This window comes from Sphaerodactylus townsendi, linkage group LG01 (assembly GCF_021028975.2).
Source record: "Sphaerodactylus townsendi isolate TG3544 linkage group LG01, MPM_Stown_v2.3, whole genome shotgun sequence".
In the NCBI taxonomy this organism is placed as follows: domain Eukaryota; kingdom Metazoa; phylum Chordata; class Lepidosauria; order Squamata; family Sphaerodactylidae; genus Sphaerodactylus; species Sphaerodactylus townsendi.
The window spans coordinates 5,692,541-5,708,305 of NC_059425.1; the positions used below are offsets into that span (position 1 = coordinate 5,692,541).

The window sequence follows — 15,765 nt, forward strand, 5'->3', positions numbered from 1 at the left end:
CTGGGAGTTGTGCCATTTCCTTCCTGGAGGCCGCGCGGGGCGAACAGACTCCATTTCCCGGCGGGCGTTGCGCGGCCATTTGCCGGCAGTCCAATGGCGGCTTCCGGCGCGGCGCCTTTTGGGAGCTGTAGTCGTCTCTCCGCCCGGGCGCTGTGGACGGCGGGAGTCGGGCGAAATTCCCCTTCGCTTCCACGGCAGCCATTACCCGCCGCCCAAGCCCGGACCGCGAGGCGCGCCTCGCTTGGCGCTGCCCTACTCCCTCCCCCTCCCTTCGGGCGGGCGGCGTTGCCATGGCGACGGTCGCGGCCTAGCGGGCTTTTTCGCGCTCGGGGAGCGCGGCCTAGTTCGACGAGCTAATTCTCGGCCTCGCGTGCCGGGCGGGTGGACGCCATGTCCTTAGTGGCGTACGCCAGTAGCGGCGAGGAAGAGGAGGCGGCGGCAGAAGAAGAGCAGGAGGAGGAGGAGGAGGAAGCGGCGGCGGCGGCGGGGGGCCGAGGGCGCGGCGGACTCTTCTCCTCTCTGCCGCCCCCCAAGGGCAGGCCCGGCCCGGCCTGGCTCCCCGCCGGCCCCGCGCCTTCCCCCCCGCCGGCGCCCGAGCCCGCCCTCCCGCCGCCCAAGGCCAAGAAGCGGGCGCAGCCGGTCAGGATAGCCGCGCCGCAGCTGCGGTCGCCCGACGTGAGTCCGGCCCGCGAGAAGAGCCGGCGAGCGGCCCGGGCCAGGCCCACAGTCAGGCCCAGCCTGATGGATACGCTGGCTTAGGCCCAGTGGGCTCAGGGCAGCTGGCAAGAGAATGGCCTTCAAGCAATGGTGGCGGCCCTGCGGCACTCCAGAGGTTCGTGGACTACAATTCCCATCAGCCCCTGCCAGCATGGTCAATTGGCCGTGCTGGCAGGGGCTGATGGGAATTGTAGTCCATGAACCTCTGGAATGCCGCAGGGCCGCCACCACCCCTTTGCGGGGGGTGGGGAGTAAATATTCCTATAAAAGTGGCCCCCAGGTCTGCTCGGAAAGGGAAGGACAAAGGGAAGGGATGGCCACTAACCTGGATAGCTTTAAAAGGGGCTTGGACAGATTGATGGAGGAGAAGTCGATCTGTGGCTACCAATCTTGATCCTCCTTGATCTGAGGTTGCAAATGCCTTAGCAGACCAGGTGCTCGGGAGCAGCAGCAGCAGAAGGCCATTGCTTTCACCTCCTGCATGTGAGCTCCCAAAGGCACCTGGTGGGCCACTGCGAGTAGCAGAGAGCTGGACTAGATGGACTCTGGTCTGATCCAGCTGGCTTGTTCTTATGTTCTTAAGGGAAAGCCATGCCAGAGGACATCACACCTGCCACGTGCCTTTTGGGGGTTCTAGGCCATTTAATGCTGCATTGGCTGTTCTAGGTTTTCCGGGTTGCGTGGTTGGGTAGGTTAACCTACACCAGGGGTGGCCAACCTCTGGCACTCCAGATGTTCACAGACTACAATTCCCATCAGCCCCTGCCAGCATGGCCAATTGGCTGATGGGAATTGTAATCCATGAACGTCTTGGAGTGCCATAGGTTGGCCACCTCACACGGTCGCACAGCTTGGAAACCCCAGAACAGCCAGTTGATTCCAGCCACGAAAGCCCTCGGCAATATGAGTAAGAGCTCTTGTTTTATGTGGGGAGGGGGCCGCTCTGCAAGGCCCGAGAGCCTGACTTCATCGAGCTCTGCAGGCAGCTGGACAATCAGTCCCCTGGTTCCGTGCCCCAGTTTGGACTGAGTCGTCCACTCCTGTGGTCAGGGCCCTGTGCTTGGGTTTGTGTGTCTGCCCTGGTTTCCTGCTGCCTTCACTCACCTCCGTTGCTGTTTCTCTCCCAGTCAGATTCCGAGGAAGACAGTGAGCCAGCAAAGAAGCCTTTCCAGGTGAGGACTTGCAGGCTTTCCAGCAGGCTTGGGAGAGGAGAGCGGGTCTCCCAGTCTGACGTGCCCCCTGAATCTTCATCTTGACCCCCCAGGATGGGATTTTATTCTCAAACTGTGGCTTGTTTTTTTGGTGGTAATCACAATCGTGAAATTACGTGCTTGATGTTAAAGCAGTGGTGATTGTGTTCTTTCATTCAATGACTTCTGCCAGGGAAACCCTTACCTTCTAAGGAAAACATCCTGCAGCGTCTTCCTGGTTTTAGGCCACAAGTTCAGGCCTCAGAGTGAATGACAGCTCCAGCTGTCAGGTTCTTTATGGGTTTAGGTCAAGTTGGAGGAGGTTGGGTGAAGAGGGGGGGCTGACTTTCTTTGTCTTTCTTTCAGGGCCACAGTGAGGGGTCCGGCTTGTCCGCGTTGCTTCCTCAGCCCAAAAACCTGACTGTCAAGGAGACAAACAGGCTGCTTCTACCTTACGCTTTCTCAAAGAAAGTGTCGGAGAACTCCCAGCAGGAGCCAAAACCGGCTAAAGTTCCAGCATCCACCTCCAAGCCCCCAAAGGCGGCGGCCCCCTCTGCCACGGCCACAACAACTCCCTCTCCGTCCGCCATCAAGGCAGCGGCTAAGAACGCCGCCCTGCAGGTGACCAAGCAGATCACCCAGGAGGAAAACGACAGCGATGAGGAGGTGGCTCCTGAGAACTACTTCTCCCTGTTGGAGCCACCCACCATCACCCCTGAGCCCTTTGTGTACTCAGCGGACATCTTGACGGATGACCTGCCCCCTGGGACAGAGCCGTCCCCTGAGCCCGAGGGCCAGGGTGCTGCTGCCAATGCCCCCTTGGAGTTCAAGACTTCACCAGGAGCAGCAAGCTCTCAAGCAGCCCATGGATGGGCACCAAAGCCTGGAGAAGACTATGGCAGCCAGCTGTACAGCCAGTATCCCGGCATCACCAGCGGTTACTATGAGGTAGGGAGCCCGTGCGCAGCCATGCAGCATCTTGACCAGACCAGTTCCTGAGAGGGCCTGTGGTGGTCTTTGGCAGGAAGGAGAAGCTGCCCTCGGAGCAGCAGCCCTCAGGGGCATTGCCTTTCCCCAGCAGCCGTGTATCTGCAGCTGGAGGTTTCATACATCTGCAGACTGCTGGGTTTGCGTGTGTGGCAGTCCAGTTCCATGGCTTCTGTGTATGTTGCACCAGGAAGCACCAAGGGGGGGGGGGGGGGCTGGTGTTCCAGAGTTGAAGCAGGTCCCTTCCAGGGGGCAGAGAAATTTGTGAAGTGTGGCTGGTTTAAGGAAGATTCTCTAAGAGACTAAGATGATGGGGAGTCCCTTGAGGCCAATTACTTTAGTTTGGATTTATATCCCCCCTTTCTCTCCTGCAGGAGACTCAAAGGGGCTGACAATCTCCTTGCCCTTCCCCCCTCACAACAAACACCCTGTGAGGTGGGTGGGGCTGAGAGAGCTCCGAGAAGCTGTGACTAGCCCAAGGTCACCCAGCTGGCGTGTGTGGGAGTGTACAGGCTAATAATCTGAATTCCCCAGAGAAGCCTCCACAGCTCAGGCGGCAGAGCGGGGAATCAAACCCGGTTCCGCCAGATTAGTTACACGAGCTCTTAACCTCCTACGCCACTGCTGCTCCTTTAGGCCAGAGCGTGCCCGGAAGAGAGGAGCGTGTGGAGGGCAGGGGCGCTGGCATTATCTGGTCTTCAGGAGCTCCTGCTTTTTGTGTTCTGCCACAGGATTACTACAGCACTGGCTACTCTTTGGAATCTGCTGACCCAGCCCTGGGACCCCCCCCGGAAATGAGCAGTGACGTTTCTTCTTTCATGGATGATGAAGCGGTAAGTGGGGCTGACTGCTGGGGTGAGCCGGGGCTCTAGGAAGGGGTGTGGCTGCATTCGTGCCACCTGCTCTGGAGTCTGGTTGGCCAAGGATTCCTGTGGCTTTATGTTATTTATAAGCATTTATGCCCTTCTTCTTGCTAGTGGACGTAGGCAGCTTATATACCGGTAAGTTAAAAACAGTAAAATACCACAATAAAACGTCATTAAAATATAACAAGTAAAACTACAATCAAAGTAGCCCCCCCCCCCCAAAAAAACCCAAGTGAGTTGCACCTGGGGTGCTTACCCTCACCTTGCTCCGGAGGAGGATGGGGGTGGGCATGACCCACAGGAATGGCACCTGGGTCTCTGGCTCCCTCTGCCCCCCCCCCCCCGAGCAGTCCCAAGCTTAGGTTTAATTCTTTTTGCTTTGATTGAAATCACATTTCCTGTTGATTTGTCAAGTTCTATGTTAATATTTAAAACATGCCGACTGCGCTCCCTTCCTCCCCACAGTCCGTGTTTAAACACAATGCTTGCCAACTGTTGAATTGAAGAGTTTGGATTTATACTTGCCTTTCTGGCGTAGGAGGTTAAGAGCTCGTGTATCTAATCTGGAGGAACCGGGTTTGATTCCCAGCTCTGCCGCCTGAGCTGTGGAGGTTTATCTGGGGAATTCAGATTAGCCTGTACACTCCCACACACGCCAGCTGGGTGACCTTGGGCTAGTCACAGCTTCTCCAAGCTCTCTCAGCCCCACCTACCTCACAGGGTGTTTGTTGTGAGGGGGGGTGGGGAAGGGCAAGGAGATTGTCAGCCCCTTTGAGTCTCCTGCAGGAGAGAAAAGGAGGATATAAATCCAAACTCTTCTTCTGTTCTGTAAGGCATCTCAAAGCAGCTTACAAACTCCTTCCCTTCCTCACCCCACAACAGATGTCTTGTGAGGAAGGTGGGGCTGAAAGAGTTTGGAGAGAACCGTGATTGGCTCAAGGCCACCCAGCAGGCTTCATGTGGATGAACGGGGAAACAAACCCAGTTCAGATAAGAGTCCACCACTCATGTGGAGTAGTGGCGGATCAAACCCAGTTCTCCAGATTAGAGTCTACCATTCTCAACCACTATGTCATGCTGGCTCAGCAAGAAATGTGAAGACTCCGGAGAAAAGAAGAAGGTTGAGCTGCCCATCTCCTGATTTTCTGAAGAGGAAAAATTGAGGAATTTTGAGGGGGGCGAGGAGAGAAGACTTGTGTGAACCGTTTTCTATTTTTCAAATGATCGCAACAGTGTTTAAAGGAAGGTTTTTCACACTTAAGAAGCATAAAGTAAAAAATCTTTAGACTTGTTCTGTTTTTACAATGGGGAATTTGGAAGAATGCTGGAAAAACCACGACTTCTATACTTTTTAGAAAGAGTGACATAAGACAATAATTAGTTTAGTTTCTGGGCACAGCAGGAACATCCGTGTTGTGAGGGCAAAAAGTCTGATCAGGCTGAAGAGCATGAGATCCGTGGGCGAGTCTTTTGGGCTTCCCAGAGCAGCGTCCTTGTGGCTTGCAGGACGGCTGCGCTGGGATTTGTGGAGGTGCCGGCCAGGGTTGGTTATAACAGCCTCTTTCGTCAGGGTGGTTGTGTTTGACCTCGATAAGGGAGGGTTTGTCCTGCCCACCCCACAGCAGGAGTGATATGCTTCAGGACTAGCTGAGCCCCAGTGGGTGCAGGGTGGACTGCTGGAGGCCGGAGCAGGCGGGCTTCCCGGTGTCTGTCCGCAGGTGTCTGTGCCAAGGGGAAAAGGAGGATCTTTTCTAACAGGGTCTTGGGCTCCCCTCTGGACAGCTGCCTGCGCTGCTTGAGTTAGGGGTTCCACCATCTATGTTTGGTTGGAGGTCTACTTGCCAAGTCTTGGTGGCAAAGAAATGGAACTAGGAGTGTGACTTTTGCAGCTGTACCCATTTCATTTCTCCCCTTTGCTTCTGGCTTGTCAGTCTTGTTTCTATTGCGTCCTTAGGACGAGGTGTCCAGCCAGTGATCCTCTGGCTTGGGGGGGGGGGGTCTGTCCCTCCAGGGACTCGCCGATCTACTTGGTGGTCAGGGGAGAGGAGGGCCCAGCAGGCCTGGGTCTGGTTGCGGGGGAGGGGAGGTTCTGCTTGCCAAGCCCAGCCTGCCTTGCTGAATGCGGGGGGGGGGGGGGGGCACTCTGGAATAAGGTGCAGGGCTTGGAGTGCTGACGGCTTCTTTCCTTCCCGGCTCAGTTCAAGCGTCTCCAAGGCAAACGGAACCGTGGGCGGGAAGAGATCAACTTTGTGGAGATCAAGGGGGACGATCAGCTGAGTGGAGCCCAGCAGTGGCTGACCAAGTCCTTGACGGAGGAGCAGAACATGAAGTCCTTCAGCAAGGTCAGCCTCCGCCGGCCCCGAGGCTGTGGGGGGCGGGAGGGGTCAGATCTCACCTGCTCCCGAGGGGTGAGTCTTGCAAGAGCTGGGAGCCGCCTTCCGGCTGGCCTCCCTCGCTCGCTCACCCTCGCAACGCCTTCTCCTCCTCTCTCTGCAGAAGAAAGGTGAGCAGCCCACCGGGCAGCAGCGCAGGAAGCATCAGATCACATACCTGATTCACCAGGTGAGGCTGAGAGGCTGTGAATGCTGCCTGGGGCAGGGGGTTGTCTGGGTTTGGCGCCAAAGACCCAGTGTGGATGCCTGCACTGGTGGTCTCTGATTGCCGGGCGAGCCTCCTGTGTGCCTTGGCCGGGGGGGGGGGGGGGGGGGAATTTGGGCATTAAGACCAAGGCAGGGGGCCTGGCCGGCAGGGGGAGACTCCCACCGGAAGAGCCGGGCAGCCTGGCAAACAGGTGTGTGCCTCACTCCTCTCCCTTCTCCCAGGCGAAAGAGCGGGAGCTGGAGCTGAAGAACACGTGGGCAGAAAACAAGCTCAGCAGGCGCCAGACGCAGGCCAAGTATGGCTTCTAGGCCGCCCTGTCTGTAGCCAGCTGGCCCAGCAGTCGGCCCCGGCCCCGGTACGTACTGCGTGAGGGCTCAGGGCCTGTCTGTGGCGGTGGTGCTCGAAGGCCTGTCGAGGGAAGGGCCACCCTTGCTGTTTGCTGTTTCGACCACAAGCGGGATCTGGAAGGGCTTGTCTGTGGGGCGGCGGCTGCTGCTGCTGAAGGGACTGTGGCCTGGCGCAGCTGGCTTAGCGGGTTGGACTGTGGCGAGTGCCGACTGCCCGTCTTCTGCCTCCAGACAGTTTCCTGCAGATGAGGACTGAATGTCAGGCGGAGCCCTGCCCTGCACCCTTCCCGGTGGGATTGCTCTCTGGAAGGAAGGAGTGGCGAAGATGTGGCGCCTGGCTTTTTTGCCCCCCTCCCCCCCAAACGCCTTTTGTGTTTTTCACGTTCCGGGCCAAGCTTCCCCCTCGAGGAACGTCCTTGTTTTTGTACGGTAGCAGCATCAGCAGCTTCGTTCCCCATCCAGTTTTGAAAACTGCTCTGGCCCCTTCCTGGACCTCCATTTCTCAGCGGCCTCGTTCAAGGTTCTAGGGTCAAATGCTCATGGAAGGTGATTTATCCCGGAGCCACCGAACACTGCCACCGTTGCTACGTTTTGGGCAGAGGGGCTCAGCAGGCTCCAGTGATTCGAGTGCGTTCTCTCACTTCTGGGTTGTTGTGGCCTCTTCCTTTGCCTTTCCTTCTGCATATCACACACCTGTGGGGGAAAAGGGCCTCGTTTCTCTCCATAAAGTCTAGGCTGGAAGACCCCAGTGGCCAGGCCGTGGCCGTCTGCCCACGTGTGCCGTCTCCCCCTTGCTTGCCCTGCCGCCGTGGGCTCTGTGGAACTCTCCCTCGTTTCTGCTCTGCAGCTGATGCGGCACTCAGTTGCTTTGTGTCCTGCTGTTCTGGGGAGGGGGGTGCCCCCATTTGTGTCCCTTGGGGAAGGAGGACCACCCCCCACCCCGATTGCAGAGTCCTGAGTGAGCGACGTCTGTTTTGGGGTTGGTTTTTTTTTTGTTTTAAAGCCAATTTCTAGTCTATTTCCCAGGACATTTTAGTAGAAAAAATATTTCTTTTTTTGAGAATTCCAAAAATAAAGTACTCATTCAATAATTTATTGCTATCTTATGACGTTGTCTGGGAAGATTTTATAAAGGAGTGAAATTTTCAAGTGAACTCCTTCCGCCCTTTGTAAGAACACTGTGAGTCTTCAGGCAGGCTACTTGGACCTTCTCTGCCCTTTTGTCTCCCCTGCCCCCCCCGCCCCCAGCCTGGTGAAGTTCTGCCTCTCGTAAGGCTGGTGTTGTGCATCCCTGCAGACCCCATAAGAGGGGGGAGGGGGAGGCCTGAGCCGGGTGCCAGACACAGGGGAGGGGGGAGCTCTGTCCCTCTCTGCAGCTGGAGCAGCACTCCATTGCTTTAAGTTGTGAACTTAATATCCGAAATGAAATCCCATAAAGCCTCTGGTCCAGACTTAATTTCCCCTGAGATGTTAAAGTCACATGTTGACTGGTGGGCTCCCCTATTGGCAAAATTATTCTCTCAAATTAATGACAGGCCACATTCCTAAATCTTGGCTGTCTGCAGTCATTGTGCCTATCCTGCCAACTATCCTGCCAACTATCGCCCAATTAGTTTCATCTCAGTTGTGGGGAAACTTTATGCCAAAACACTATTATCCAAACTTCAAACCTGTTCAATCCAGCAGAACATAATCGGTCCTGAACAAATAGGCTTCACAAGGGGGAAATCGACGTTAGATCATGCAATGCTTTTGTCGCACCTTGTTACCAAATACACTAGAGGTCCAAGATGTAGACTTTATGCTGCCTTCATTGACCTGAAGGCAGCCTTTGACACAATATCAAGAGAACGTCTCTGGGCTAAATTGACTACACAGATGATAGATAACAAACTCCTCTATCTAAAAAGGGAACTCTACACTGATACAAGCTGTAGAGGGTCTCATTACAGATTCTAGCCCAACTTATAATGGTGTTAGGCAAGGATGTTGCCATACTAAGCGCCAACCCTTTTCCAACCTTTTCCTGGCGACTTACCATCAGCCTTAAGCAGGGGTCAATGGCCATGCTCCCAAACTAGGGACAAGGCATATTTCAATACTGCTATATGCAAATGACACTGTCCTTTTATCCCGTTCTAAGGTGGGACTTAATAGACTGCTGAATAGGTGTGGAGAATACTGTGTGAACAATGGCCTTGTTATCAACTTTACCAAAAAAACCAAGATTTTTAGTTTTTACTTAAGCAGCTATAAAAGCACAAATGGGCGATTAACACGGTGCCAGTAGAGGAGGTCAGTTGATATAGATACGTGGGAGTAATTTTTTGCGAGAATCACTCCTGGTTACGCACCCCATAAAAAAAAAGCTGCTATGGCAGCTGGCTGCTAACTTAGCTTTCATGCCATTGTGCGCTTCTATTATGGAAAGGGCCATGCCCTTGTTCCAGCAGCAGTCAAAGTTTTTAATTCAAAAATAGAAGCTCAGTTGCTATATGGTGTTCCCATTTGGTTGAACGCAGTGGATGACTCTTTGAATATCGCTTTGGCTCTAAGATGGGCATGGGGGACTTCTCCTGGGCTCCAGCCACTGGTCATTTTCTGGCCCTTTGGCCCCCCGTGTGGGGGCCGCTCTTCCCAAGTGGGAGTCGGGGGCTGACAGTGATGCCCTAAAGGTCACGGCCCCCCAAGGGCTCCGTTGGGAATGGACTCTTAAGGGACAGGCAACATGTCGCATGAACTGCTGGTCTCTCCAACAGGGGACAGCCTGCCTGTCAGGTGGGGGCTCTGCCTGTTTTGAGGAGTTGAGCCCCGTATTGTGGATGGGGGGAGTGGGGCGGGAGGAGAGTCTGCCTGCTTGATATCCTGGGGTGGGGAAGGAGGAGGCTCAGTCCAAATGGCTGAAGTCTGTTCCCCCCCCCCCCCCATTCAGCCAACGTGACAGTAGCTTCTTGTGTAGCTGCTGTCTGGGCCTGTGGCACAGCTGCCCGAAGGGTGCGCCGCCGCCTCAATTTTTGGGGGAGTGGGGAAGATTTGTTCCTGCGCTCACAAGCATTTCCCATCACGGCTGAGGGACGAGCGGGGGGAGCTTCGACCTTCCCTTCAGAGGGGAACGTTCTGGCTGCTCTGGCAAGAGGCTGAACCCCCTGGGTTAAGCACAGCCCCTGCCTTGGTGTGGTGGCCTCTGGCATCCGCTGGGAGTGCCCTGCGGTTCTGGAGCCAGCTTGCGGGGGAGCTGTGCTGAAAGGATCTGTCAGGTCCTTCGAGAGCCAACGTGGTGTAGTGATTAAAAGCAGGGGTAGACTCTGATCTGGAGAACCTGGTTTGATTCCCCACTCCTCCACATGAAGCCTGCTGGGTGACCCTGTGCCAGTCACAGTTCTCGCTGAACTTTCTTAGCTCCACCTGCCTCACAAAGTGTCTGTTGTGAGGAGAGGAAGGGAGCTTATATGCCCCCTTGAGTCTCTTTACAGGAGAGGAAGGCAGGGTATAAGTGCAAACTCTCTTTCTTTCTTTCTTTCTTTCTTTCTTTCTTTCTTTCTTTCTTTCTTTCTTTCTTTCTTTCTTTCTTTCTTTCTTTCTTTCTTTCTTTCTTTCTTTCTTTCTTTCTTTCTTTTATGGATTTAGCGGGCCCAGGTCTCCAACTTCTCGACCACAGTGAGGACTTGGGCTCTCCACCTTTTTTGTAGTCCTTCCATATAACAACTAGGGGTTGCTGCTGCTGCCGCCATCAGCAGGGGAACTCCGGGGAGGAAGCCCAAATGTTGGTTGGGTAGTGATCTGCACAGGTGTGAGATATCCCCAGAAAGACGCAGGCTCTCTGTTAGACGGGGACAAGTGTGGAGCAAAGCATAAAATGAATTTTATCTTTTAAGAATATAAGCAATCAAGGGACACCGTGAGTGAAGCCGTCCAGGTGAGCAGCAGAGGGCCCCAGCATTTGACCAAAGGAAGAGCCGAGCAGGTCAAAACGCAGTCCTCTCCCTGGGGCTAAATGCTGCCTCTGGGGTGCTAAAGACAGAGGCAAAAGTATCTCCTTGTTTCCAAGTCTGTTGTTCAGATGTGGTGAGCCTCAGTTTTGCTTCCTTCTCCACCCGCTTGGGGTGTGTGCTGGAGTCTCTGGCCCCTTCCCACAAACCCTGCAAACCACTCCCGTGGTGAATTCACCCATGAAGAAGGCCAAGAGGCTGGGACTGGGCAAGGAGAACCGGCCCTCCCTTTTGGCCAGGCCAGGCTGTTTCTGAGCTTCATCCCTGAATACAAAAGTGGGAAATTCTTACACGTTTGGCTGGAGTGTTGCTCCATGACATTTGCTAGCCTGTTTATTGCTGCCCGGAGGTGGGAGGCAGACAATTGAAGCAGGTTCACAAAAGGCCGTAATAGCTCACACCTTGGTTTTTCAGGAAGGGGAGGTTGATGGTGTGTCTCTGCACCGTTTCAGGGGGGCGGCCGGGTGAATCTCTTGCAGAGTCCTCGGGTGGCTGAAAACTGTTTGAGAAGGCCACTGAAGTTTTCAGGAATGGCCCCTGAGCCTTGCCTGTCGCGTGCCTGGCACACTTTCAGACCCACGTTCATTCGATCCCTTCCTTTCTCCTTGAGGCCTCTGACATCTTTCTGCTCTCCGGCATCTCATCCCATCACAAAGCCGTGAGGCTAACTGGGTGATTTGCACGGGGTTTCTCGGATCCAAGCCCAGCGTTTCAGCCGGGACCCCCCCCCCGGCCCACACGTGGCAGCTCACGCTGCAGGGTTCCAAAGAACGTGGGGCTGCCTTCTCTGCATCCTGCCTGCTCAGCTGTGGCTTGTGGTAGCTCAGCCTTCCACGAGATACCCCAGAAGGCCCGTGGCCAAGACCTGTGGGAGCAACAATGTGGTGGCCCTCCAGGTAAGCTGCCACTGTCCACCGAGCACTTATCAGACATCCTCATTTTTTCACTTCATTTATTCAATTTCTGTGCCGGCCCAAGTCAGGCTCAGGGTGGCTAACGAGGCAACAAACGACAGATTAAACGAGTATACTATATACCGTAACAGGTAGCCAAACTGGTTCATGAGCCACACGTGGCTTTTTGCCGCATAATGTGTGGCTCGCGGCCGGGTAGGCTGGTTTTTCTGGCCTGTCTCCCACTGCGTGTGTCCCTGCCGTGGCTGTGCGGCCACATTCGGCTTTGGGGCGGCAGCAGGAGCCTGGGCCCAGGGGCTGGAGGCGCGCGGGGGAGGGGGGGTCTGTCTTGCAGAAATTAACTCTGGAAGCAGAGCAGGAGTTTATAAAACCAGTTCTTCAGCTGTGCAGAGTCTATTTCTACTAGCAGTCATGGCCAGGAGCTATCTCGGATTAACATGTTTTGGCCAGATAGTTGGAGATTTAGCCAAATAAAGTATCATTAGCAATATCTGTTTTTTCCCCTTTTGTTTTTATTTTTGGCAGTCTCATTTAATGCTAATAAAAATTACATACATTACTAAATATTGTATAAGTGCATTTCTTAATCTATCTTCTATATATAAAAAAATCTATCAGCACGTTTTTCTGCTGACAGGTAATCCCCCAAACTACTGGACCGATTGCTTTAAAATTTTCACACAACGTCGCATTCGCGTGCGGCCAGGTTTCCATACTGTTTCCACACATCCTGTTGTGTACATGTCACAACTGTGCCAGTTATTCTGTACATGCCACACCTGTGACAGTTGGAACCACAGTTCTGTTTTGCAACAGCACCATCTGCTGGCCGTCAAAGAAACACCCTCTGATACAAGGGAACCAACCATGCCTTCCTTGAAAACCACTGCCTTATGGAGTGAAAGGGATGGGGCGAGCCATCTGCACATGGCCCACCCACCCTAGCAGAGGAAGGGGAAGGTGAGGGAGGGGCGGAGTGGGGTGCCATGCAAGGGAACGGGAGAGAGGGAGGGGAGCGAGGGGCCCCTTGCCCCTCCCCTGCAAGCATTGTGCCTTGCCACATGTTTGAACCGTTCACTTCCCCTTTTCTTTCTTTTCCACTTCACCAGACTCAGCCACAGCAATGCGTGGCCGGGCCCGCTAGTGCTTATATATAATTTGCTAAGGATTGGAATGTTGCAACGACTCACTTCCCAGTAATGGGCACTGTGGAGAAACGGCTTCCTTCCTCCCTTTCTCCCTCCCCCCCCCCTCCAACCAGGCGTCCTAGGACTCAGATTGGAGGGCAGAAAATGCGGTGCGCATTGTGGAAGAGGAAAATGCTGTGGGCACCGAGTTGAAGGTGAACCTGATGCCCACAGCATTTGGCCATCACAGGCAAACTTTAGCAAAGTTGGCTGGTTCCTTTCAGGAGACTCACACCAGCAGCCCTGCAGGAAATAAGTGCCCCCGCCCAGAGCAAGATCCCTACCACATTGCCTCCTGTTGAAACCTCTACCACAGAGCTGGGCATAACAGAAAGCCCCATTGAAGTCTATGGTGGGAAAAGTAATTTTTCCCACCACAGAACTTGCTGAAGAGCCTGGCAGATTCTGGGGAATGTCTGAGTGTGTAAGCAGTGACCACACATTTTTGAAGATAGAGGCGCCAGACTTTCAAGGTGGCTCCAAGAGGCCTTGGGTAATAGCATCCAAGCTTGGTGAGCTTTGCTTTTGGGGGTGGGTGGGGGCGCTGAGAAGTTCTGAGAGAACTCAGCCAGCAGGCTTCATGTGCAGGAGCAGGGAAACAAAATAAGCCTTTTGGGGGCCCATAAAATTGGACCCTCAGAAGCAAAGCTCTCTAAGCTCTCCAGGGTTTCCTGGAGCCACCCTGAAAGTTTGGTCCCTCTATCTTCAAAAATGTGCAGCCTGCCTCAGAAATTCCTCATTAGCTACAATGGGGCAAAGTCACTGCAAAACAAAGAATCATGGGCAAATTTCTTGGGGTGCCTGGAAGGGATGTATTTTTAAAGCTAGTGACACCAAATTTTCAGGGTATCATCTGTTAACTATTCTTATGATGCCACCCAAGTTTGGTGAAGTTATGTTCAGGGGGACCAAAGTTATGGTCCCTCAAATGGGTAGCCCCCATCTCAGGTTAGCTCCCATTGAAAACAATGGGCGTCCATAACTTTGCTGCTCCTGAACCAAACATCACCAAATTTGGGTAGTATCATCAGGGCAGTCTCTGGATGATGCCCTGAAATCATGGTGCCACTAGCTTTAAAAATGTGCTCCCTGCAGGCTGAAAAAACACCAAAAATACCCCCCAAAAACCCAAATACCTTGCATTCGCATTTGTTCATATTTGGGCAGGACATAATCGGACAATTTTTGTCGGAATGTGCCCAAATTTGCCCAGATTCCGGCCGAACCTGCTCTTTGTTTCATCTGAACCTCCAACCCTCAAAAGTGATGCTGTTTCAGGGTGGAGGAGAATCCACCCCCAAACAGCATCACTTTCCATTTTGTTTTTACCGGGGACCCCAGATTCTCCCTTTAAGGTAGATTTAAAAGAAGAATCTGAGCTCCCTAGTTTAAACACCATTGAAAGTGATGCTGTTTGGGGGTGGATTCCACTGGAGGTGTTTTGTGAGAGATGATGCTGACATTTGTTTGGTAAATGTTCTGCTGGGGGTGAATTGTGAGAGATTTACATGCTTAATACCCACTTGCACTGGCTTGGAGTTGTTTCTCAGGCTAACAACCTACCTCATAGGGTTGCTGTGATTAGGAAATTAGGAAAAGAGTTGGTGGGGAGAGAGCCATGTATGTTTTGATGGGAGTGGGAGGTGTTTTGTGATCTGGTACAAAAAATCGTTGTTTGGTCATGGTGGGAGAGGGTGGCCGCCCATACGCCGGGTGCGGGGGAGGGCACCAAAGTCAGGTTTTGTCCCCGGGCACCAGTTTGCCTAGGTACGCCCCTGCATCTGAGACCTCAGCCTCCATTAACTTCGAGTTGTCCAGGATCATATCCAAGCTCCTGGCAGCTGGCGCTGGTGATAATTGCACACACGAGTCTGGAGCTGGTGCCCGAAACCCGCGTCCCCATAACTCAGCTACAGAATGCCCCCCCTTGAATTAATCAGAATGATAGAATTGGAAGAGACCTCAAGAGCCATCAAGTCCAACCCTTGCGGGAACACACAACCAAAGCACTCCTGACAGATGGTCCTCCAAACCTCCCAAGAAGGAGACTCCACCACACTCCGAGGCAGCTGATCCCACTGTCCAGCAGCCCTGACAGTCAGGAAGTTTCTTTCCTGAGGTTTAGGTGGAGTCTCTTTCCCTTCACCTTGAACTCCGGCTGTTTGGGCCCCGTGGGACCTTGGGGAGTTCCGCAGGGCCTGCAACACCCAGCTGTTCCACCGGGCTTTTGGGGAGGCTGGCCGCTGAGTCCGCCCCTCTCTGTTGCCCTATGTACCGTCTGCTTATTTGAAAATCTGCTGGTCCCCATCCACCTGCACGCCTGCTACCTGGAGCGCCAGCTGCCTCTACATGCTGCAGGACGGACGAGCTCACCGACCACCTGGCGCGGCACGAGAGGGCGCACCTGTTCGTCACGCGCGGGGCCGCGCCCGAGGGGCCCGCACGCCCGGCCGGGCATCCACGTGTTTCGGCGCCAAGGACGAGGCCGCCTTCCACGTGGCCCCCTGCCAGCTGGCCGGACACCTGCCCGTCAAGACCGGGCCGCCCTGCCCAGCCGTGGGGCGGCTCCCTGGTGCAAGGCCGGCTGCGGCGCGGAGTGGGGGCCTCGGAGGGGCACGGGCAGCGGAGCTCCGGCTGCAACCAGGCAGGCCCCCCTTCGGGCTGCTTTTCGCGGCGGCCAAGCACGGGCGGGGGTCCCTACTGGAGGGGTCCCTGCTGCGCCTGCGCCTTTGATGCGGCATTTCACTGCGGTGGGGGGAGTGGAGCCTCCATGTGCGGGAGCAGAAGGCCGAGAGCCCCCCCCCCCCCCCCCGAAAACCCAAACCAGACGCCGCGCTGAGGCTCCGCGGGAAAAGCGCTGCCCATCGGGGCGGAGCCAGCGTGCAACGGACGGGCCAATGAGGAGCGAGAGGTCGCTGAACGACACGCCTTCTTCTGGGAGCGAGCACTGCTGTGTGGAGCGCCGGT

General features: G+C 54.7%; 1 protein-coding gene across 2 annotated transcripts; it reads left to right on the forward strand.

Moving 5' to 3' along the window:
* Positions 1-39: 39 nt before the first annotated feature.
* On the forward strand, positions 40-7,799 carry PRCC (proline rich mitotic checkpoint control factor). 2 transcript variants are annotated; one of them, XM_048509358.1, is made up of 8 exons: positions 40-675; positions 1,845-1,889; positions 2,274-2,855; positions 3,626-3,727; positions 5,959-6,102; positions 6,257-6,322; positions 6,583-6,716; positions 6,940-7,799. In XM_048509358.1, exons 1-7 carry the CDS (start codon positions 391-393, stop codon positions 6,667-6,669), a joined length of 1,311 nt encoding a protein of 436 aa, XP_048365315.1. In that variant the 5' UTR covers positions 40-390; the 3' UTR covers positions 6,670-6,716; positions 6,940-7,799. The 2 variants fall into 2 exon arrangements, with proteins under 2 accessions (XP_048365315.1, XP_048365306.1); XM_048509349.1 differs by having other exon boundaries at positions 41-675; positions 6,583-7,799.
* Positions 7,800-15,765: the final 7,966 nt, after the last annotated feature.

Coding starts and splice junctions, on each gene's coding strand:
- PRCC (XM_048509358.1), top strand. CDS start 391: ATGTCCTTAGTGGCGTACGCCAGTAGCGGCGAGGAAGAGGAGGCGGCG. Junction 2,856..3,625: donor TCACCAGCGGTTACTATGAG/GTAGGGAGCCCG, acceptor GTTCTGCCACAG/GATTACTACAGCACTGGCTA. Junction 6,323..6,582: donor TCACATACCTGATTCACCAG/GTGAGGCTGAGA, acceptor CCCTTCTCCCAG/GCGAAAGAGCGGGAGCTGGA.